General features: G+C 40.1%; 1 protein-coding gene across 1 annotated transcript in view; it reads left to right on the forward strand.

Moving 5' to 3' along the window:
• The first annotated feature begins 1,133 nt into the window (after positions 1 to 1,133).
• LOC146622374 (furin-like) overlaps positions 1,134 to 25,362 on the forward strand; it is a 76,918-nt gene continuing 52,689 nt past the window's right edge. The window contains exons 1-3 of the mRNA XM_085365087.1: positions 1,134 to 1,313; positions 1,960 to 2,063; positions 18,668 to 18,781. Coding sequence (XP_085221213.1) covers positions 1,149 to 1,313; positions 1,960 to 2,063; positions 18,668 to 18,781 — 383 coding nt within the window. The 5' untranslated portion in view covers positions 1,134 to 1,148. The remainder of the gene's footprint in view (positions 1,314 to 1,959; positions 2,064 to 18,667; positions 18,782 to 25,362) is intronic.

Genomic DNA, 25,362 nt, shown 5'->3' on the forward strand with positions numbered 1-25,362 from the left:
GGACAGTTGGGCAGTAAGCAGCACATAATCTCATTATAATGTGATGGTATTTTCATTACACTGGGTTCTGCTAAGGCCTTTAAACACCAGACATGTAAAGTTTTGTGAGAATATTTTGACTACGTGAGTTTGCTGAATGAATCTGCGGCATTCATTTTTTCAGCCGGAAAAAGTGCACTCATAGCTCAAATTTTGCACCAGTACAGAATATAAAAATGGTAAAATAATATTGTTTTAACTTAGACACACAGCTAGACACTGGTCTGGGTCATGGCTCTCTGGAATGATTTCTCTGACTCCTCAGATGTTGTCCCAACTCTGGGAACAAGAGCTCAAACGGTCCCAGTTGACATCTTGAAATATGTACGTATGCGATCGGGATACAGCTTCATATTCTGGATCAAACCATGACATTTTCCCTCCTGCTGCATTCTCTTGAGAACTGTAAGAATCTTGGTTTTAGCCTTTTCTTGTTGGAAAACATCAAGACTGAAATTTGTTTTGCATTTTTTGAGAACAACTTTTCACAAAAAGCCAAGCTAGCATAAGCCAGCAATGGACTCCTATGACTTTTGTAGATTGTTGTAGCAATTTATCACATCTGGCTAGTTTCATCATCAGAGTGTGTTGTGAATGCAGTATTCCCTTTACCATGTATATAAAAAAGTGCAAGAAAGACTAGTCTGAATTCAGGGTACATGGGTTTTTATACATATAAAATGATAATACATATTACAGGAACAAACTGTCCATGTTACATTATGATAGGAAAAATAAAAACAGTACTACTACCACATAGCTGGAGTAACAGTATGTTATTGTAAAGCTTGCATTGTGCTTTAGCTTTCAGTGCTAGAATTTAAAGGAAAGTTTGTTGGGATGCAAATGACAAAACCCATCAAAATAGCTACAAAGCAAACAGCTTAAAAGATATTTTATGAAAGACTTACATATGTTGTACACATAAAACAATAACAGCTTTTCCAATAAAACATTTGTTGACAACGTTTGTTTTAGATATAAATACAGTTTTTTGTTAGTATGTGAGATCTTTCTTTTTTTCATTCTCTTTGACATCCCACTGTTTGTTTTCTCAGGGCCGAGGTGGGAAGGGCAGCATCTATGTGTGGGCGGCAGGTAATGGTGGAATGCAGCATGACCACTGCGGTGCAGATGGATATGTTAACTCCATCTACAACATTGCCATCGGCGCCGTCACTCAAACTGGGAAGCCCACCTTCTTTGGAGAGCCCTGCCCTGGAGTGATGGCCGTCACACTGACAGGGACCAGCGTGGGAAGCTCATTACCTTTGGTTAGTGTGTGTGTACCTCCCAACACATCTAACAACAGTATTTATCATTAATGAATGTATATACAGTATGTGTATGTGTGCACATCAGTGCCAGCAGCCCTGATCTTTGGCTCCTGTGAGCTGTAAGAAGCCTGTTAAAGAGCAGCCACTGGTGTGGTATTTATAGAGACTTGCCAAATGACCTAGGTGACTGCTGGGCACACACATGCAGACACGCAGGAGCCAACGAGTGTTAATTGGAGGTAAAGCGTGGCTGTAGTGGCTGAGAAAGAGAGAGGAAGAAGCAGAGGTGTTGATGGCGGAGGTAACACTGAAAAGCCAGGAACAAATCCAGCGCCAGCTACAGAAACAGAAAGGCCAATTTTATCAGTGTGATATCACCCTCGTCTGCAGGGAGGTCTGCCCTTTACCACCTCACATTAGAAGGTGGTTAGACCAGAATGCAGTTGTTTTGTTACTGTTAAATTGTGTTGACGTGTTCTAATGACAGAAGAACCGCTGTTGACACAGTAGCTGCTATAGTGTGGAACCAGTAATGGCTTAATTAGCTGCAAACAGCTCACGTGCATCTCCCCTTTGCAGCATATATACTGGTACATGTAATATAATATATCATGTAAAATTAGTTCCTTTGTGATTCCTCCAGGTGACTGTGACCAACATTGGTGATGGATGTGTCACACACTTTCCAGGAACATCCAGTGCTGCTCCGATTGCTGCAGCGATTCTGGCTCTTGCCTTAGAAGTAAAGTGAGTTTTTTTTCTTCCTACTTATTCTACAATCAAATAATGATATAAAATTGAATTTCACATCGTGTTCATTTATGTAGGATTAATTTTGTGCTGCCTATATAGTGAATCCTAATAACACCTGCGATCATCAGATCTTTCATTTAGCACCCCCTGCAGGTCACATGTTCACTGCTGATTTGTTCATCAATAGCTCAGGTTAGCAACAGGCAGACCACGGTCCAGACCCAGATGCTCTTATTTACGGATCTAGACATATTACTACATTTTGACAATTTTTTATAATTATTTACGGTATGGTTATTTTAATCTGTGCAAGGGTTAAGTTATTTACACCGACCAATCGTGTACATTCTAACTTATCCCACATGATGCTACTCAGCCAATGAAATCATTTATTCAGAGCATGTGTGAAAACAGAAAACTCTGAGATGCAGAAGTCAGATGAAGTAAGTCAGGAAAACAGATAGGGAGCAAGAAGAGTTTTGTCTAGAAACTAATTGTTCAAAAACTATGTTATTTATTTTTGCTTGTAAACATTATTTTACTCAAAATAGGGAAAGAACATTTTATTATTACTTTAATATTTTATTAATAGCAGCACACATTGACGTATTGTTGAATCCTACTTTATTTATTTTACTTTAAAACCAGTTAAAACCCTGGAAACAGACATTAAACTGTTAGACTACTTTCAAATATATTACACTAAATTATCATGCGCATGGAAATGCATGATATTTCGGACCTTTGTTTGAGGACATTTTCTCTGACTAGGCCTCTTTAAATTTTAACTGAATGCTGATTTACAGAGGCCCAGGCCCAGTCAGAATGTCCTGATGACGTTGTGATCCATTTACCCAACATCTGCATTTGTTCAGTATCGGTAAAGGCATTGCTAACAACCTCTTTTAAAGTTCACTGCCAATTAGCAAATGCTAACATGCTAACACTAGGATTTTTTGCTTGTGTAAACATTGCCCTTGCAGATATGCTAGCTGGCTGATGTTAGTATGTGGCAGACGCACTGCTTTACCATTTGGAAATCTCACAAAGCCAATATTGTTGTCTTGACACTTGCTATAGCATAGACAGTCTCTATCTGTATTTGTGCGTCACAAACATTGTGAACACACATTGTGAAACTTTACGGTATTTATGTTTGAAAATAGGCTGGTCCATCTCACAACTGCTGAGTAATGGAGTAAAAATTGTTGTTGGTGTGACGGCCAGATGGTCTCAAGACCTTATGCATAATATTCTAAAATAAAAACACAGGATTAGAGCAGGGCGATATGACCTGATATACATTTGAAAATTTGCGATAATGATATAACTGACGATATAATTGACACTACACAAAATACTTTACAACTCCACAACTTTATTAGTGCAACCCCCCCCCCAAAAAAAAAACATCAATCTATTTTCACTTCAACAAGCAGCTGTTTTTTATGTGCATTGAAGTTACATAAAAATTTAACAGTGCAAATTCCTTGCTGACAGTTTAACCAAAAGGCATTTTCAGTGGAGATTGGCCGACATATCCTCAGCATAACCATGTATGATATCCACAAAACTTAAAAAGAGGTTATACACACACAATACGGTAATATTATGTTGAAGCACAGTACGTATCACTCCGCGAGGCTCCTGACTATGGTAGCCGTAATGCTCCGACAATCCATCAAGCGTTTGCGGCTTCGTAGCTTTGCAAAGCCGTACTAAAACATTTGACAGATTTTCGAGCGCCGTGTTCCACATAAAATCGTTTCGAGGTCAGTAAACACAACCAGAATTCATACATAAGGCACTGTCGATTATTAGAAAAATCAAAGGATTGATTTTAAGTGTGCCGTATTTTCCAAACAACACGGTAATAACGACAGCCCGCTAGCATGCTCTACCAAAAATAGTGCTTTGTTGTGTATCTGACGGACGAAAACTAAACCAGTTCCACACCACTGAAGTTGCAGCAGTTTTACAAACCAATTCTGGTTCATCCGTTTCATTCAACGATCCACTTTCGCCCTTCTCATTCTCCGCCATGCTTTTTCCGCCATCTGTGTATGAAAACAAAGGCATTGCGCATGCGCGTTTTACCCATATTCTGTCGCGATATTTCATTTTCTTATCGTTGCCCAACATTATACCGGTATTACTGTGAATGGTATGATATGGCCCAGCCCTACATAGGATCATTATTGCTAAAGTTTGATGCAGTTAGGTGAAACTTTTAGCTTTATGTCAAACAAGCAGTTTTTTTTCTTCTTTTCATTTATTTTGTTAGTCATTATTTCTATTATAATAGAATCAGTTTTGTATAAAATATGATACAGTTTGTCTCACAATGCCTGTTTGCACTGTTTAAACGTTCAAAACAAAGCTGGGGTTATTTATTTACTTTATATTAATGATTTTAACAATTCACAGAGTCATTTAGTGGATGATTTTACGACTAAAAGGAACACATAAACAGATATAAACAGTGTTCTGTTTTGTTTTTCTACATTAAAATTCTACACCTCTGATCCTTTCCTACCTTTTTCCCCCCTTACTCTCTTCCTTTTCCTCTATTTGTTATTTTGGTCCCTCCTTTGATGTAGATCATTATTTTCTCCTACGCATTTGTTTTTTGCCTTTGTCTGAATCTGCAAATTTATCTCCTCACTCTTTTTTCTTCTTCTCACTCCTTTGTCTTGCCTGCCACTTCGTACAATTTCCCAAGCCCCCTTATTCTTCATCCCTCCTAACTCGCCAGCTGTCGGTGTGGCCTCGAGCCTGGTGTTTTGTGGTGGTATCGGGTGCGTCTACGCCTCCTTCATGTTATAGATGGTACTAGAGGCCGGCTTTACTGCTCCAGCTGTCATGCTGCAGCGTTCTCAGTCTCAGTCGCTTGGCTGTAAAATGGAGCGCGGGTCCCCTGGGCGAGACGACTCCCAGGACATTACTGTTAAAGGCTTTGTCGTGACCCGCTGCTACTGACTAAACTATATATCACCTCTCTTGCTCAGACCAACTGCATTCTGCTCACGTCTTTATGGAACTGGGTCCTCTCTCTCACTCTCTCTGTATATCTTTCTTGCTCTCTTTCTCACATTTGCTCTTTCTGTGTCTCACTCTTTCTCCCCTCAGACGCACAAATCCATATATTCTACTATGCTCACTTTTGCACATTCAAGAGTATTTTTATTTTATCTTCATTAATCAGATACAACCTGTCTAATGTATAGCATCCACAACTTCCTGTGCCTTAGTATATGCAGACAATTTGTATGTAATGTGTATTTACACTGTATTGCCATCACATCCCATTCTTCATCCATAGGATGTTGACCAACCCTTTTTAACTACTTCAACTCTCTGGGAAGGCTTTCCGCAAGGTTTCGGAGTGTGTTTATGGGAATTTTGACCACTTTCCCAGAAGCACATTTGTGAGGTCAAACACTGATGTTTCATGAGAATGCCCAAAGGCATTTTGATGTCAGGACTCTGTGCAATCCAGTCAGTTCTTCCACACTACATTTGCTCCTCCTTGTCTTTATGGACCTTGCTTTGTACACTGGTGCGCAGTCATAAGGGGCCATCCCCAAACAAAGTTGTGAGCAAGAAATATCAAAATTGTCTTGATATGCCAAAGCATTAGGAGTTCATTCCACTAAGGGGTTTAACCAAGCTCCTGAAAAACAACCCCACACCATAATCCCCCCTCCACCAAACTCTGGACTTGATACAATGCGGTCACACAAGTAATGTTTTCCTGGCAAACACCAAACCCAGAAAAGTGTGAATCCTCACTTCAGAGCCCACATCTCCACTGCCCTAGAGTCCAGTGGCGGCGTCCTTTACACCACTGCATCTGATGCTTTGCATCGTGCTCGGTGATGTTAGGCTTGGATGCAGCTGCTCAGCTATGGCAACACCTTCAATGAACCTGTCTACGAACCTGTTCTTGAGCTAATCTAAAGGACACGTGAAGTTTGGAGGTCTGCAACGATCGACTATGCAGAAAGACGGCAAGCTCTACAAACTATGCGTCTCGGCATCCGAGCGATGCTGGCCACGTGACTGTTGATTAAAAGTGTTTAGCCTGTTGGTACACCACTGTGCTTCTGAAATATCGCAACTAGTGCTGAAGAGATTCCTATGAAATCTGGTACAGACATGCATAGTTCATAGAGTATGAAGGAGGCTCTAACATAAGCTGGCTAACACCACTATATGTATAAGTTAGCAAAGTATTTATTACAATGCACAGAGCTGCTTGTGTCAAGTTGCAGTCAGTCTTTATAATATGAGGCAAATCCTTGATTCAACTGTCACCTCCACTATTAACACACATACCATCAGTTTAAACCTTTTTTTGCAGATTGGCTCATTGTGAACATATACGCAGGGTTATTGATACAAAATCTACCCATTACTGCTGCCTAATAATGATTCTATGCCTCTGTCAATCACTCTGTTATCTCCACCTATAATTGTCTTGAAACTGCACTCCTCATGATTGATTAATTGTTTTCCTGGAGTCGTGATCTTTTTTTTTCAAAAAAGAGATCATGACTGTCAAAAAAAACAAGACTGGCAATACAGAAGATTTTCTGCTGGCATTGCGGTCATGCACTCTCTTAAGTACTGATATAAAGAAGCTTCTATGGATTGCTTTCTGTGCTTTCAGAATAGCCTTCAACTTGTTCCTGTGTCAAGGTGTCAGTGTCTATGTTGGCCTGTCTGCCTGTTTTGCCATCCGTCTCCCTCCATCCATTTTGACGGCTGTCCAATGAACCATGAGACCAAATCAATTCTTCACTCATCCTGTTTGTCAGTCTTTCTGTCTGTGTTTGTTCACTTTATCACCGTGTCTGTCACTTTATCTCTGTTTCTCTCAGTCCATTTATCAATCTGTCTATCCATTTGCTCACGAGGAGATGGACATTGGGCTTTGCTGTGATTCCACCTCCTAGTTTGGACATGCAGTTGTCCACCTTTCTGTCCATCCATTTCAAGTTGACTATTTTGGCTGTCTAGAAAGATGGATTGCCTCCTCTTTAACCCGAGTCATACCTGTTCTGAGATCAGATCAGATCAATTTTATCATTTAGCTCCCTTTGCTCAAGTAAGAACTTATAAAATCTCTTAAGCACTTTTGTCTCTTTGGGCAGTTTAGCCATCAATGCATTGCAGCTCTAGGTGCTTTATGGCAAATTCATGCCATATGTTGAATTTTGATAATAGCATCCGTCTGGAATATAACGGCATTCGATCAGCTGTTTTATTAGTGTATTTTCTTTGGATAATAATATTTCTGAAAAGCTGGCTTTTTATAAATGTTGCTTAGACAGAAGAAAATCATTGTTCTTATGGTAAAGACCACAAATAAATGATTATTATGTGTCTAATCAGCTGCAATATAACAGTTTCACTTTGGACATGAAAATCATGTTCATCATTTTCTAGAATACTTTATTATCTTCCCTTTTCCAGTATTCTCTCTTTCTGTCTGTATCCTTTGAATTGAAAAGACAAATATTACATAAAACCTTCTCTCTGGGGGGTTAAGGGGTAATCAGCCTGTATTCTTATTGGTGCACATAAAAATAGTGAATCCACTCACTCTAATTGGTCTTTACTTAACCAGTGTGCCACATGCACAGACAGACAGACACACACACACACATACACAAATCGTCAGCAATGATATCGCCGATATTAATGCCTACCAGCGAAGGTTAGTGTCATCTATGCCCTCTTACAAATACATACACAGCAAGAGGGGATTTTTTTAATGACCTACATGTGACGATACTGCTATTATACATATTGTAAGATACGTGTGGGATTAACGTGCTTATAAAACTCATTGGCCTTATAGACGATACCTTAGATAGCCTGGCTGTTTAACATGCGAGTCACATTTATTCTTAGCTTTATTTCATTCATACATCACTGACAGGTTTTGCAACAGAGAGGATTTAATCTGTTTTCTGGGCTGCCATGCTTTTTGCGATCATGCAGTGCTCTAGTCTGTTCAGTCTGAGTGGAACATGAATGTGAGTACCACGCTTTATGTATCGCTTTGAATACTGTTTGCTCAGACACAAAAATGTCGTCATGGTGTGACTAAAGGAAAAAGCTGGCTGATGACTATATAAAAAACACCCGGCTTTTTTTCCAAATAGTTCCTTTCATATTTCAGTCTGAACCAGCCAACTGAGTAACTAACTGAGAGACCAACATTGCCACCTCTACATGACTAAAAATAATGACCAGTGTACTAACTTTAATCAAGTTACATTACTGTGAAATGAGAAAACAAAATTAACTATTAACACCTTTAAAACAACAACAACATACTTCATATATTTTCCCACAATTTAAAGAGTTAGTCATTAGAAAATATGCATGCATACATCGCACATACAATATTCAAAGCTGGGAGCATATACATATTGACTATACACTAGAAAAGGAAGCAATGAATACAGAGACAGAGATATCTTTGATACAATTTTATACGTAAAAGGATTTTATTTATGTGCAAACACACATTGAACAGTATAATTCCCCAACTTGTTATGCAAAGATCCAAATATGCATGTTAAGCATATTAGCCGCTCATCTGTTTATGCGGCGTAAACACTCGCGCGCACACACAGAGAAGTATAAATCACACAAATGCAGACATACATACGCACTGGTCATGGTTCTTGCAATCATACAAGCACACACGTGTACACATGTACCCATTAACCACAGAACTCAGGGCGACATTAGTGGAGTGTGTTTAAAGGAGATTGCGGGCATGCAGTTATTGGACTTTGCCTAATTGATAAACCCATTAGTAACACTTGTTCAGATAACATGGGAGGAATCTCAGTCTGCTCACAGTCACTCCAAATGGGTTCACTTAGGCTTAGAGTGCAGCACATTAAGAGAAGATTACAGAGCGACGTGGAGCTTCTTGCCAGTCCACGCCTCGCTACTGTGAGATTAATAGAGATGAGCTAAAGACAGTGGCAGGGGTAATATTGGACTCTGACACTCCACAGGGTGGAGACAGTGTATATATATGTGTGTAACTGTTCAGCAGTTGATGTGCTGTATCTACGTTTATACGTTTCTCTGTATGTTTATACATCTGCGTATGTTTTTGGGTCATTGAGATAGACTGTGTTTCTTATATTGTGTGAAATGTGTCTGTATTAATGTGTTTGTGTGTGTGTGTGTGTGTGTGTGTGTGTGTGTGTGTGTGTGTGTGTGTGTGTGTGTGTGTGTGTGTGTGCACTTTGCTCCTGTTATGTGCATTTGCTTGTTTATGTGGGCAGCTCTGTGCTTCTCTGCAAATCTATATCTGCATGTGTGTTAGTTTCTCTGCTTTTCAACTAGAGCTGTGATGTAGCTCTGCAGATCTTAATGCGAAGTGTCCAAGCAGAAGATGTGCCGCCTGGGATGAGACAGTGAGGTTTAAACTGCTGCTCGTCTTGTACCAGCACATTACACCCTGCTGGCTAACAAGCTCCACTGTTAGTGATTTCTCCTTCAGTTACTGCTAACATAAAAAGAAAAGAACAGGAAAATCGCACATGCAGAGCTTCTGTAAAGCGAGCATCAGGGTGCATGCAAATGCTTCAGTCTCTTTCAGCTGCAAATACGTCTAGGATGCATGATGGAGTGGAACCTATTACTTTAGAGATGGAGGTGATAATGGTTAATGTTTGGCTACTCGCCATGTTTTCAATTTGAGGTTTATATTGAGAAATAGCCCAACCACCAATGAGTGGATAGCCATGTAATGTCTTACACTGAGCACCATTTTTCAGATTGACTTTTGTGGTTTAGGATAGATGAATTACTACCTAAATATACTGACAGATTTGATGCACACATTTGTGAACCCATTAGTTTTCATCAGAGGTCAAAATGAGGCCAAAATTTGAATGTGTCTCAACTATAATTCTTCCACCAAGGCATAAACAGAGGTGGAGATCGTGATAATTGCCATTTCTTTGACTGACTGTTTGTCAGCAGGATCACACAAAAACTTACAAGCCAATTTAATTGGAGAGAAAGAAGCCATTTTAGTATAAGACATTCAGTAGTGATTGGTGTAGTTCATTTAAATTGGTTGATTTCCTGTCGTGGTCCACGCATGCATGCTCCACAAACTTTCAATAGGGTTGAAGTTGGGTTTTGAGAAGGCCAGAAGTTCAAGGTTGGCCTGCTTTATCCATCCTAAAACCAGGTTTGATGTCTGCCAGCGATCATTGTCCTTTTGGAACACTTTATTGTGTTTAAGTTTTAACCGTCTAGCTCACAGATGTCGAACTCCAGGCCTCTAGGGCGGGTGTCCTGCAGGTTTTAGATGTGTCCTTGATAGAGATGGCACGATACCACTTTTTTATGTCCGATACCGATACCGATATCATAAATTTGGATATCTGCCGATACCGATATGAATCCGATATAGTGTTTTTTAATCAACAAAACTGTTTTTTTAAAAATATCTTGCTGCATTTTGTATAAGTTCATACTCAAGTTTAAAACAACAACTACACTAAAGCTATTCTGTTATACCTATATGCAAAAAAAAAAAAATTTCATAGTTCAGCAATACTGATCAATCTAATAAACTTAAACCTACACCATCCTCCCTATTCTGGTATTTTAAAGAGTACTTAGCGTAAATATTAAGCAACCTAACTAATAGGGTTCCAACTCCCAGCAACAACAAAAATAAATAAAAAATAGGGAACCACCCCTCACACTCCACCTCATGATGCTTAATCAACGTAATCAACCTTAATTTGATGCAGTGTGAAAAAAAATGCACAGAAATCAATTATTTTTCAAGAAATATTAAATAGATTCAACATCTTTCTTCAACAAAATTGCAGACTGCACAGATGGTATCAGAATCAGAATCAGAATCAGAATACTTTATTGATCCCTGGGGGAAATTATTTTTTGTTACAGTGCTCCATTTTAAACCAACATTAAGACAAGACAGACAATACGCTAACTAAGAATAGTACAATATATACATATATATACATACATACATACATAAGTCACTTATAAATAAATATTTGGAAAAGAAACATGTGTAGTTGTAGCAGCAAACAGTGTGTTAAGTACCTTCCCAAAGGAAAAAGTACTATAGCTTACTAGGGTATATATATTAGACTTAATAGTCACTATATACAGTAATTGACTTCTATTCATTTTACATCAAATTAAAACTTTGGGTGTAAGATTCGGATAATTATTTATTAAAAGCTCGACATTTTAAATGAGAATAAGAAAGAAAAGTATGTCTTTGTGCCCCCTTTTCCCTGTTAATGCCCTATCGGCCCCCCTGGCTAAACTTTGCTAGATCCGCCCCTGCACAGTTACCAGCCGTCAGCTACGTAGAAAAAGATCCTCGAGTAGAAAGTAATAATAAATAAATTCTAACAACAGCTGATCAAGCTTAAATGTGCTGCTGTTGTTCAGCCGCTGGTTTCCTCTTTCTGGTGCAAAGTGGGCCAAAACCAAACCAGAGACACGGACTCGCGACAGAAAAGCCGATCAGCTGATCATTAAGCAGTTTCATGATTGAAGTAGCAGCCAGAAGAGGCAGTCGCTTGTTAAGCTTAACGCAGGAATGCTTTACAAACATTCAGAGATGGACTTACACACTTGCTTTACTTCTCTCGGGGATAACTTTGTCGGAGATGAAATGCCGGGTTGCTAGCGAAGCTCCACATGCTATCCAGACCACCGACAGGTCCCGCATGCCACAGCCGCTCTATCACGTGATGCATACTGCTCCGACGTGCTAACGTTCTGAGGTGAGTTACGGCGTGTTGCAAGTTTTGTGAGGTGCTTTCGTGATATTTAATGGATCGGATTACATTTTTTATTTTTCTCCGATATCCGATCCAGTAATTTAGGTCAGTATCGGACTGATACTGATACGTAATATCGGATCGGTCCATCTCTAGTCCTTGATACATCATAGCTGATTTATATGGCTAAATTACCTCCTCAACATGTCTTGAAATTTTCCAGAGGCCTGAACTAATCATTTGATTCAGGTGTGTTGACCCAGGGTTTCATCTAAAACAGGGGTGTCAAACTCAAATACACAGTGGGCCAAAATTCAAAACTGGAACAAGGTCGCGGGCTAACGTTAATATTTATTGAAAAAAAATCTCTTCTTATGGACTCAAACACATTTTGCTGAAAAACTGAATATAGAACAAGCAAAGCTTAATACTAAACAATATATATATTGGCTGTATAATACCAGTAGGCCAGCTCTAATAATAATTTGGTATGGCTTCGCGGGCCAAATGTAATTAGGCTGCGGGCCAAATTTGGACACCGGCCCTCGATGCCTTGAATTCGACATCCCTGGTCTAGCTGTTGATTTGAGGTGAAGTTGAGGACTTCAGACGTAGTCCTCCTCCTTTATTATTCCACACATTTTGTCCTGTGTACTGAAAGCAAACTAGCGCCTGAGCATGATGCTACCACCACCATGGTTGATAGTTGGTACAGTGGTCTCAGGTTCGAAAGCCTCACGTTTACTCCCCCAAACTTGTCTTGTCCCTGTGGTCAAACTGCTCAATCTTTGTCTCAGCTGATCATATAATTTTCTCCAGAAGGCTTTTGGCTTGTCCGTGTAGGGAGCTGCAAATTTCACTTCAGCTTGAAGATGTCGGTGTTGGACCAGGGGCTTCTTTCGTGGTTGGTATCTTCTCAGTCTATGGCGATGCAAAACTCACACACGGGATGCAAAGCTGCTCCAACAGCTTCCAGTTCATGGCAGGCTTGAGCGTCGGTGGTTCCAAAGTCATTCCTTAACATCCTAATTCATTTCCTCTCATCAAAGGGTGACAGTTTAGGTCTTCTTCTAGATCCTCTTTGGGGAAAAGTGGTAACAAATCAGAATAATTTCTACTTGTTTGATATTGGAATTAGCCGTTGTTTAGAAATGGCTCCATAAGACCACTCCATCTATAATTCTCCTTGTGTGTTTGGATATATTTGACTATGTATGCATAAATTTGACCCTGCTTGGATTCAAGAAGATCCCAAATGATTTTCCAACCCAGTTATTAATTTTTAAATCCATAAAGATTTGTACTGTACAGTAATTCTATCTTTGAAAAAAGAACAGTTAGAAAAGTAATAAAGGCCCAAATTTACCATGACATTCATGTTTATGATAAGGGTGAGGAGTATAAAAAACATCATTACAAGTTACAATGTGTTAAGCTAAATTTGTAAAATTGTGTAAATCATAACCCAGATGGGAGTTGTAAAAATATTATTGATTGATCATGCAAAAAAAATATATAGTCAAATCAACAAGACTTTCCTTTATATTGTGGGAACATGAAAGTGACAGATTTTTGGAAAACTGACAGTAAAATAATGGCTCTATTTATCTTTTCTTCTCTCTTTCCAGCTTAAAGCATTTGAAAGTATGGTTAAAAGAATTACATAGCTTGTGCTCCCTACAGTATTTCATTTTCAATGCTTGTTTACTGGAAGAAAAAAAAAATAGTGGAGAGTAATGCTTCTAAATGATCGAGAGCTGACATTGTTTTCCTCTGGGTCTTGCTCTCTCTTGCTTTCTTCACCCCTCCATCTTTCTGTCTCCTCGATTGCCCATATTTGCCGTTCTCTCTCCGGGCTGGACACTTTGTCCTCACGCTCCCTGTCTCCTTCTCCTCATGCCAGTCCTTCTCCTCCTCCTCCTCCTCCTCCTCCTCCTCTCTGCCTGGGCCCAGTGTGAGTGATAAATTATTCGTGGGCATACTCGGAGGGCCCAGGGCTTCTCATTCCTGCACACAGAGGACTAGCATTGATCCAGCCTGTGGTTCAACTTAATTGGAAACCCAGTTATACCAGCTACAGACACACTTGCGCACAAAAACACAGCGCGCACACGCATGAACATGCACTCCCAGACACTCCACGTACAGTAAAGCCACATTCAGACACACATATGGACTGTTGTATGGTAGAGTATTACACCTGTGTGTAGATGCATGTTTGTTATACATGTTTAGTGTCAATGTTATTACACAAAACACACAAATGTGTCTCGTTTCTTCCCTTAATGCTTTGAAATGCGGCACAATTAACATTTTTAACTGTTTCACATCAGCTGTGTTTTACAGCAAAAATACTAAAAAACTCAAAATTTCATACAAGTGCGTATTGTATCTAAAATACAAGAATAAGTAGGTAAGCATACACACAGACACACGCAGAAGCACACACTTTTTATAGCCACTAAGCCTGCATTCTAAGCAGCACTAAAGAGGAGTAACAGTCCACAGTGGAGCAATATGGAGGCCCAGGTTTATCGATTGGACTGAGACACTGACTATCATACAGCTAATAGATTACATCAGACACATCGAAGCGGCCCAGTCAATGAGGCCTGATCCTATTAACTGGGGATTTGTAAACAGTTGTGTGCTCACTGTGATGGCTGCTGTGCTGCTTTGTGAGCCTTGGCGAGGAGATGACGGCTGTTAGGGTTTGAGGGGCTGCTCGTATACAGCCGAACTCTGCCCCAGCAGACCAGCGATCACTCGGCTCCTCTATTCCTCTATTCCTCTCACAGAAGACGACGCTGTCAGCAATTATAATTTCACACTAGTGAAAACAGCTTCGACAGAGTAAGATAATCCATGACAGGAAACACGAGTTCGTCCACGTATTTTCTTAGTTTGTTGTGTACGAGTTGTCATATGTTTGTCCTATGTGCAGCAGAAGTAATCCCAGCATTCTTTTCGAAACATTTCAGCTTAAAGGCTTAAAGTCAGAGCGGCATTTAAAAAGAAAAAAAAAGTTGGGATTAGTTCATTTCAGTAGAATCAGGTAAGTGCTGGTGTTGTGTGCATGCAGTCATTGTGACGGAGTTAAAGTTACAAATACAATCTTTAGGAAAGTATGTTAACTGGAGAGCTTTGGTATCTGCCTAGCAAACAACAGTCAATCAGTTCTCAGTCCCAAATCAGGACACTCTGTTGCTTGGTCAGGGTCAGCATCATGTTCTAACACAGCTGGTGTTTCCGAAGTGTAATATAAACTCTATAGTCAGACAGAGTTCAATAGGAGTCCCTCTATATCTGAAATGGACACCATGAGGCTCCAAGGAAAAAGTGCCCTGCTGGTGTTTTTACTGATGTGGAACATTTAACTGTGACAACAAAACTTGCAGATTGGAGATGTTTTCTTATAATAAGCAGTTAATGCTGTGAAAGAGAGCTTTGTTTTTTAAACTTAATAATGAAATGTGGTATCTTCACTCCCCAAATAGTGACTGAAAATTCAAGTTATAAACAAAAGTAAAATTTCAGTTTATAATCATGTCCCAGACAGGACGCCCGTCTTCTGGCTGATTTTCATGTAATCACCTGCTTTCTGTATGGTAAAATGGTAAACAGTGCCGTGCATGCTGGAAATAATGATAAAGGTACATCAAAAAGAATGGGATGCTATCATGGTACCTGTTGCATTAAAGTATGACCAGAAAGGCTTCTAGGCAGGAACAGTATGTGATGAGTCCAGAGATGAAACAGCATATTGCTGCTACCTTGACAGCTATTGTATTTCACCACCTAGTCCTTCACTATAAACATCTACTGCAGCCTGTTTTGCAAGCTAGCACGAGTAACGGTTTTATCTGTGCTTTTTTGATTTCGTATATGACATTTGTAGATAATAGCTGATCGCATTTCTGGTGGGGATGCACCAAAATGTACATTGGTAATAGCGCTGTTAAATGGCATCAAACCAGATATGACATTTACTCACTGCAGTAGCAGTCAGTCTGCAGTTAAATGCTTTTCTAAGCGCACTAAAAATACAAAATAGTAACAGCTTCAAAAAGAATCCCCCTTAGACTTTACCATGTTGCTGCTACTTGATGCATTTCAACTTTAGACAATGTTTTCCCACAAATGTTTTTGGTTAAACTCTACGTGTGAGACTGGCTGCATCCATCCATCCCTTTTCTCCCACTTATTCAGTTCAGTGTCACGAGGAGGCTGGAGCTGCTATAGGGTGATAGGGGACAACTTAGACAGGTTGCCAACACAGAGAGGCACCAATAATCACATTCACACCTATGGCCCGTTTAGAATCACCAGTTGAACCTAACACCACTAACTGTGGACTGTGGGATTAAGCCAGAGTACCCAGGAAGAATCTACACAGACTCTGGGAAAAAATGCAAACTCTACACATAAAGGCTGTGGATGGTGGATTTGAACCCAGGACCTTTTGCTAGGCAACAGTGCTACCCACTACTCCACTGTTCCACCATACAATAGGTGGTCAAAAATATAAATACATCTAGGATGTCATAAATAATTAGTGGATTTACTAGAGATGTTGGCAAAACTTAGTTTAGAAACCATAATTAACTTGTATTGTTCTACTTTAATAGTGCTTTGAACTTGTGGCAACTAAACTAAAAGCAGTGGAAAGAAAGAAACGCACATCTAGCATTCCTACAAAGAGCTCCTGCAGCGAAAAAAACCCAGCCACCTCTGTCTGAAATAAACCTCACAAGTTAACAGCTCAGTTCATCTTAAGTCCATTACAGCATAAGCAATAGTTCTGTTTAACCAGCACTATGGCGGATGCTGGTCGTGGGGTTTTCATATTAATTTCGTGGCCTAAACCTATTCACACGTCCCTTCAGGGGCTGTGCTGCAAAGAGGAGTGAAAACACTGCGAAAGAGAGAGAGAGCGGGAGAGAAAGAGAGGGAGATAGCAGCACTGCGCTCTCAGCCAACAGTGTGTTTTTAAGAGCAAAACGACTTTTCCAAAATAAATAGATCTGTGTCGCTGACTGCTAGGAGAGAGAAAAGCCCTCGGTTCAATAATTAATTCCCGAGTCGAGAGTTTTGGAGAGCCGCTGATTGGGCTGATTTTTTTCTTTTTTTTATTCTGTTATGATACAAAGGAGGCCGTTTGAAGTAATTTGTCCCAGAGAGAGCAGCTTGGAATACCATACATGCTTTGATTTAGCAAAGCAAATTTAATTTTGTTTGCTTTATGCAAACCAGCCGGGGCCGCGGGGCTTTCTCTGATTCCACCAGAGGGGTGATGGTGGTGGTGGTGGTGCTGATGATAGAGGTGGGGGAGTGCACACATCGGAATCACGCTGCTGCCGCTAATATATAATACAGACCGCACACTCGCGCACAGACACACACGCATGCACGCGGTGAGCAGCAACAGTTCAAAAGTACAAAGCTTACACACCACCCCACGCACACACGTGCACAGTCCAATCCCTTTGAAATCAAAGCTTAAAATAATTGTTTGTGCGTTGTGTTTTGTTTCATTCTATCCGTCTATTATTAGTGTTACTGGTATTATTCCTATCATGTTGTTTTAGCTGCTTGTTCGTGCTGCTTGCCAGGGTTTTGTTTTATGCTGCTAATGAAAGCTTCTCTCCCCGCTTTTGTTCTGCTTTATTTTTTTCAAATACGTGAATGGAATACATCTGTTTACATCTGCGCCTGATATTTCCCAAGATGTCTAACACCCAGCCGCACAATAATGAAGAGGCTACTTGTGGGTTTCTTCCCCCTTTACTTTCCAAAGGCCTTTTTTTTTTTTTTTTTTTTTAAATCTCCACGTCTTAGTGCAGATTTCGCCGTTGACTGAGACGTTACACCTTAGCGCGGAGCCGGATGCATGCATGATGTGTTGCAGTTTTATCATTAATGATGGGAGAAATTAGCTGTGTAGTATACCTTTAATTACCTTCCTTCTATCCTTCTGTACTGGAGAAATGAGTGCCTGTGTACAGATGTTGAGGCACACAGCAGAAGCGTTTCTCCTCAGGAACAGGAAAAAAAAAGAAAAGGTGTTCAGAATGGGTAGCCAAGCGGTTTTCTTATGCTCCATTCAAGTCATTTTCTTAGGGAACAATAATGAGTGGATAAAGCAGAAAAACCCAATTTCCTTTATGCTTTTTATATCCTGAAAAAGCCCTCATTGACGACCCTTTGGTCTTTTGTTATAGAAAACTGAGCTAATATCCTCCAGCTCTCTGCACAGTTTAAAGGTCTTAATTGGATTCCATTAGTATATTGCTTGACATGACACTTGAGTCCGCTCCATTAGAATTCCCCTGCCCGGGATTAAAAAGAAGATTTTTTCTACATTCGACTCTCTTGGCTCTTTTGTTAAAGTCTCATATATTCTTTGTTGGATTCACAGTTTTTAGTGACACCATTATTAAAAATGTAAGCTTGACTTTAAGTAGGTGCTTTTATGTCTAGAGGACCTGCTATTAAAGGTATGGCAGCGTCTCATCGCGGCAGTTTATGTATCAATAAACCTTTGCATTAATACAGTGCAAGCTTTACATGTGGGCCTGATAAAGTGTGTTGTACACCCCATAAAACCGTCCTCCAGCTTTTTTCTGCACAAGACTGGAGCGCTGAGCTCCCTGCAGGTCTCTTTTCAGAGTATCACGCAGAGTTGAAGTGTTTCCTCTGTGGTTTCAGTCGGTGTAGAACACAGGCCGAAAGGAAAGATGCGTTTGATGATATTCTGTTTTATGTCTCTTGCCCTAGTCCTGAGCTGACGTGGAGGGATGTTCAGCATCTGATCGCCAAGACAGCAAAGATCCCCGACCCTAAAGAGCCTGGCTGGAACATCAATGCAGCAGGATACCATGTTCACCATAGGTACCGTAAAACATGCATGCAACACAAACATGTGGCGTTACCACTGGGATTAGTCCCAGCAGTCTGCCAGCATCTCGCCTACTTAGCTTACTTGTAAACTAAGGTTGTGCAGACAGCACAGACTTTATAAAATCATTTCTCCAGTCCAAGAAAAATTGCAAAAATATAACCCCCATGGGCGTCGTAAGGACCTTGAAATATTTGGTGGTGGGTGGGGATGGCTCTGCCCAGCCCTGAAATTTTTTAGATTTTCACCCAATAAATTTTTGAGCATATATATGAGTACAATGAATGTAGTAAAGGTTCCTAAGATGGTTCCCTAGCATAAAGTGTAAAAAACAAAACAAGTGCAGTCTAACTTCCCTTTCATCTTCATTGTCATGTTTATTTCCAACAGTAAGAGGAGAACAGAAGAATTATAGCCGTGATGTAAATAAAGCAGTCATAGGCTTGACTGTACGTTGCCAATACTTCAAAATAAAATCGACCAATCCGGATCTCCCGAGCTTCTGTTTCTCTTGTGCGACAACGGCCCTGTTTGAGCTGTGACGAAAATGAACTGTGACAAACTGCGTTAACTCTGTGTGTTATCTATCTGATACCCTCCTCTTCTTCACCTCTCCAGGAGCTCTTTTTGGTGTCTCATCTCTCTGTGACACTCCTTATCTGCTCTGCTGTCTCCTCCTCTTCTCTTCGCCTCCTGATTAGATTATAAAATGTTTCTTAGTCAGTTTATTTTATATGTAGATAGACAAAAGGCAAATGTTGTCTTTTTCTTCTGTATAATCATATGGAAAAGGTTTCCCTTCATGATGTTTATATAATACAAAACCACTTCAGAACCTCTGAGCTCGATTGGCTAGCACAAGTGCTCTCTTGTTCATGAACCTCAGCTTGTAGATGACTCATCTGCTGCAACAGCAACAGGAGACAACGCCTCCCTCACCTCCTCTGACCTCACTTGCACCTCATTGCCTTATACCTCCTTTTTATGTTTTTTATTTTTAAAAAAGGGTTATTATAACTGTTGACATCAGCTGCCAACAATGACTCACTCAGCTCTCTCACTGTTTTCAGGTTGTTTGTCCCATTCTCGTGAACACAATATCTCGAATTTAGCATCAACAATAATTTGTATTCAATGATTAACTAATTACATTCTGCTTGCCAGCATCACTATAAATATTTCTGGCAATAGCCCATAATTACCAAACTTCAAATAAATATCCAATAGGAAAAACAGATGACATCATATATCCACTGAATGATTTAAATAGTTTTGTGCATCTCCTGTGGCAGATGAATTGTACAGTCGCTTTATCTGTAAATATTCTCACTCTCCAATATTTGCCTATGTAACAAATATTTTATTTAACTAAAATGTGAAAAGTCATCTGGCCAAATAATTTCATTAAATTCATTTCAAATCAATTCAGTTCTGTTTATATAGCACCAAATCCCAGTAACAGTTGCCTCAAGGCACTTTACATTGTAAGATGAAAACCCTACAGTAATACAGAGAAACCCCAAACAATCAGAAGGGCCCCTTTGAATAAGCACTTGGTGAAAGCAGGAAGGAAAATCTGCCTTTTAACAGGAAGAAACCTCAGGGAGGTTTTCAATTTGATACCATAAGTGCATCTCCTAAAAATGACCTTGACCTCAAGGTTAGAGGTCAAGTTTTCTGAAAACCTTCTGAACATGATAACTCCAAAGAGATGTCATCTGGGCTCTCCAAATTTATACCATTCGTACATCTACTAGGAGACTGAGGGGTAGCACTGGCAGTATCAGTATTTTGGAATTTGTAGTGTGAACGATTAGTGACGTAGTTTCAGTTACTAAAAGTTGATATCAAATTACTGCGGGCAACGTTGTATAATGAGAAGTTGTAGCTGCTGTCAAAGGTACTAAAAACGTCACAATTTCGACTTAAAAGTTTGTGCTGCTGTTGTGTAACAGTCATATTTGAAACTTTCTGACCTTTTTCTGCATATTTGTGAATTCAGAAATTCAGCAGTATTCCTTCATTTCTAAATACTTGTTTTTACTGCTGAAAAGCAAAGTGTTTCAAAATCATTATCTCCTACTGCCTGGGATTGAATAATTTTAATTAATTACAGTTATTACTGGTGACTTTTTGCCTCAATTGTAAATAACAGATAAAAAATGCAGATGAACCATCAGCTGCTGCTTTGTAGGATATATGTTGCTTGTGCCGATAATAAAGATAATCTTTCAATTACGTTACACCTGTGCTGTATGCTTCATGGCATCTTGTAGGCGTAAAATATAATACAGCAAGATAAAATATTTAGAGCATAAAGGAAGTTTTATGGGCAGATTTATAAAAAGTAGGATTCCATTAATTATACCTATGAACTATAATTTTTTCTTAACCATTGAAAACATCACTAAAACTTTGAAACTGCTATATTTAGAAGGGCACATCCTGCAAATTTGTCAGTCTCTATTTAGTCTGGGGCGTTATAGATACTTATGTTGGCCACTGAATCTATTGAGCTATATTAGAGAAATGAATTAATCTATTAAGTGGTTAGGCTCCGATGACCCATCGTGGCAGAACAGAACCCCAATGGTGATAGGGTTTAGGAAATGACTCCCCTGAAAGCTAGATGTTGGTGGTGGTGGCGGCTTGGATGGAGCTTTGAGATACTCGAGTAAGGCAGAAATGAGGAGGAGGTGGGTTGCACAGGTGATATTCTGAAAGGGAGAATGTTGGAAGAGCGCTGAGATTTAAAGCACATAGAGTGGAGGCTCATTGGCTCAATGAAGGTGGGCAAGAAGATGATTGGACTAGTGTAATGATGTCAGCATTGAGTTTGATAGTGTGGGAATGTGGAGGTGATGCAAAGAACAGTCTAACAGCTGAACATCTGGGAAAGCAGTCAGGTGAGTGATTACAGATCTTCTTTTAAGCTCCTTTTGATTCATTGAGTATTGATAGTCTTGTCAATAGTTTTACTAGCATGTCTTTTATGTTTGTGCTCTTTGGGGAATATACTTAACCAACCACTGGGGATTTTTTTTTTTTTGTACTGCAACAGCACAAGTGACCTCTTGGAAACACTGACAAGAAGGTTGAGTAGCAGCATCATGTCCAGCTTGTCAAGCTGGGCAAAAGATCCACACCAAAGGGGGAAAACAAACCTGATTTAAACCGATTAAACACCACTGGTGTAAAAACATCTCAACCTATTCTGAACCAAAGTAGTCACCCCTATGCAGTCCCCTGTTGGCTTCACTTGCAATGCCCGGGAGCAGTGTCCATCTTTTATGTACAGTTTATATCTGAGAGTTAACCTCTAGCAGTGACCTGATGTGTGACACTGCAAACAAGGCAGGCTGAAGCCTTCACTGTGGACTGGGAGCAATAACCACATATAGCCTCTGGCTTGATAAAAAAATATAAGTAAGAGAAAATCTCCAAACACATTAACACATATTAACATTTTATCTGTTTAACCTTAGTACTCAGGTGTTAACATAACAACCAGACTTCTACTACCTATCCACTGATGCTGTTTCCACATGCGCGCACACACACATACACACCACTTTTGTCTGTGCTCACACCTCCACACTCTCCTCATATATAAAGTGCTTCAACCACAAAAAGCAGCAGTCTGTTTTATGACAGTTGAGACAGGTGATCTTGTCCGGGGAGGAGTGTCATTGTAATCCTCTAATGTTATTATCACACCCACAGCGTGTCTGAGTGTCCGTACCTGCAGTGATTTACAGACACAGGCTGGAGGGACTGGAGCTTCTCTCTCTCTCTCTCAGTGTAGAACCAGAGCGAGCGAGCGAGAGAGAAACCCATGCTCTTCTAGACATCCCATAAACGGTTTTACAATGCTTTCACAGTGTCTGCCAGGCGATGACATACCGGTAATCAGTCATAGTGTTAGTGATGCTTTTCCCTCCTCACCGTCTCACTCACCTTAAACTTGCTTCTCTTCATCTTTGCTGTAACTAACACTCCTCGCCTCTCTTTGTAGTTTTTTTTCCTCAACATTCCTCTCCTCTCCTTTTCCCTTTTTGCTCGCTGTTATTCTCGCTCACTCCTTTCTTATTTCTCTCTTCCATCCCCTCTTTCGCAGCATGCCATGTCATAAAATAGATTGTAATTACTGTGTTGCTGTGAGAAGAATGGATTAATTAAAATATAATGATGCCGATCACACCAGCGGGCAGCTGTTGAAATCTGCCCATTTAGGGGCTATGGCAGAGGACTTGTAATGCCCTGATCATACTGCAGCGGCCACACTAATTATAAAGAATGGTTTATTACATGCGTCAGGACGGGTGGACCAGGCAGTGCCACAAGCACAGGGTCACTTACCATCAATAAGGTTGTTGCAATACATTAAAGATTAGATGTGATATCTGTAACGAGAGGATCCAGGTTTAAGAAAATTAAAGACAGTCCTGAAGCGCGTCGCTGTATGAGGTTAGACAAGAGATGCTTTCATTAGTACTTGAGGTCCTGAGAAGAAGATGGCTTAAATAAAATCAAGAAGAAAATGATAAAGAGCAGAGTGTGTTTTCGTTATTAATAATATTATTACCATAAAATAGTCCAACTGTACAGAATTATGTTTCTAAAAGTAGGCTTTGGACAGACATAAAGTAGATCTGTTATACTAATTTCAACTTTAAATCTTTTTGGACTCAACTAGTGGAACTTGCATGATTCTTAGTGTAAATAATCCTTATTTATTCTTATGTATAATCTTTGTACTCGTCCTTGTTTCGTTTAGTTCATCCACTGTCTGAAACAAGCTTTGTCTCATTGGCTCACCTTCATAAATAGCAGGTCTGAAGAGCAGTTGTATGTATAAGGAGACCAAATTAAGGGTATCTGCTGTCACTGACACCATAGAGTGTAGAAAAAACTGTCTGAAACTGAGTGTTTAGAGCAATCTGAAGCCAGAGCTTATGGTTCACAGGGACTACATTCGAATCTGCTGGCCCAATTATTTAAAGCTTTGATCATATTTACAATGACCAGCCCCTAGACATGCATAGGACAGACATAAGAAAAAAGTATAGGGCCACTTTAGGAGTAAGCAACAATACTATGTTGTAGAAATTCAATTCACTGTTAGTTATATGGCACCAACTCAAAAAACAGTAGCCCCAAGGCACTTGATATTAAGATAAAGGTAAGGTAAGACCTTACCTTAAGGTATTATAAGGTAAGACCCAATCCCAACAGTTACACAGCTCCCTTTAGCAGAAGTGTCACTGAGTGGAAGGCTTTGGAACATGTGAAAAGGGCATAGATTTGGGAAAACTGTTTTCTTAAGTTTTCCTCCATGGCCATTCACACTACAACAAAATAACTAAGTAATAGATAAATAACTGTAATCTACTAATAGAAATTACATTTTTTTACACATCGCTTCCTTATAATTTAGTCCCAAAATGTTGTCCTGGCAAAAAATGAGTACTTAGCGACAGCGGGAAGGAAAAACTCACTTTTAACTGGAAGTCAGCAGAACCAGGCTCAGGTAGGGGCAGCCATCTGCCACGGCAAGTTTAGGGGAAAGAGAAACTGAAACTGCACAGTATTCATGCAGATCCGCGTCTTTCAGCTGATGCCTGTTCCTCTAAAATCAAGAAATATTTTTCTTATTGTCCAAAAGTTTCATTTTGTTACCGAAATCAGCATGTTAGTCCTCTAAATAATGACTGACTTTGTCGTGCTGTCAGCGCCAATCTGTCGCAAACTCGAGTTTCTTGTGAAGATTCAAATAACAGCTTTGAAGTGCAGTTTTTAGCAAACATTAATCAAACAGCATCAATAGTTAGAGGCTGTACAGCGGAGGATTACTGATCCGTCAGAGCGAGATGGTGTTCGCAGGATGGACACAAAACGCAAACAACAGAGCAGAACATTATTTCTTCTTTCAAAAAGTTAGCTTTCGCTTTAATTGAGGAAAATCAGAGTTGCTGGATGTAACCTCTTTAAAAGTTTTGTTGGGAGCATGTGCGGATTGGGGACAGATGGCTGCAGAGAAAGCATCGACTGCATGGCTTTGTTAAAGCTGCAGGAAAAATAGCTTCCTTATAGATGTTGGGTGAGTTGGCATTGATGTGTGTGTGTTGGGGGATTTGGTGGGGTGTTGGGTGGGTGGAATGGGTCGCACGCATCCTAGAGTTCCCATCTGTTTGACCTCCATATAGACTGGGAGCTTTTGTAAAAAGCAACAAAAAAAACAACTCTGATGTTGGGGAGCGACCCACCACCCTCCGCCTCTCCACCCTCTGCTCCCACTGCCATGACGACAATAAACATGTCAGCCGCCACACGCCACAGCAATCTGCAATCAGATTTACTGTGCATGAAATATGGTGGTGCTTTTATTGGTCCAAAGACTTGTCACTCATAATTTATAGGTTGTTGCCGGGCCGGCTGTGATGTCAGCCGGCTCCCAGCACCCTCAGGAGAATCAGAAGAGAGAGTGGGGGGGGGGGGGGGGGGGGGGGGGGAATAGAGATATAAAAGGACAAAAAAAACTGTGTGTATGAGTCTGAGAGGGGAGAGGGAAAGA

Source organism: Diplotaxodon limnothrissa, linkage group LG11, assembly GCF_057381915.1.
Source record: "Diplotaxodon limnothrissa isolate DT_005_m linkage group LG11, D_limnothrissa_male_GT1.1, whole genome shotgun sequence".
NCBI classification, from domain to species: Eukaryota; Metazoa; Chordata; class Actinopteri; order Cichliformes; family Cichlidae; genus Diplotaxodon; species Diplotaxodon limnothrissa.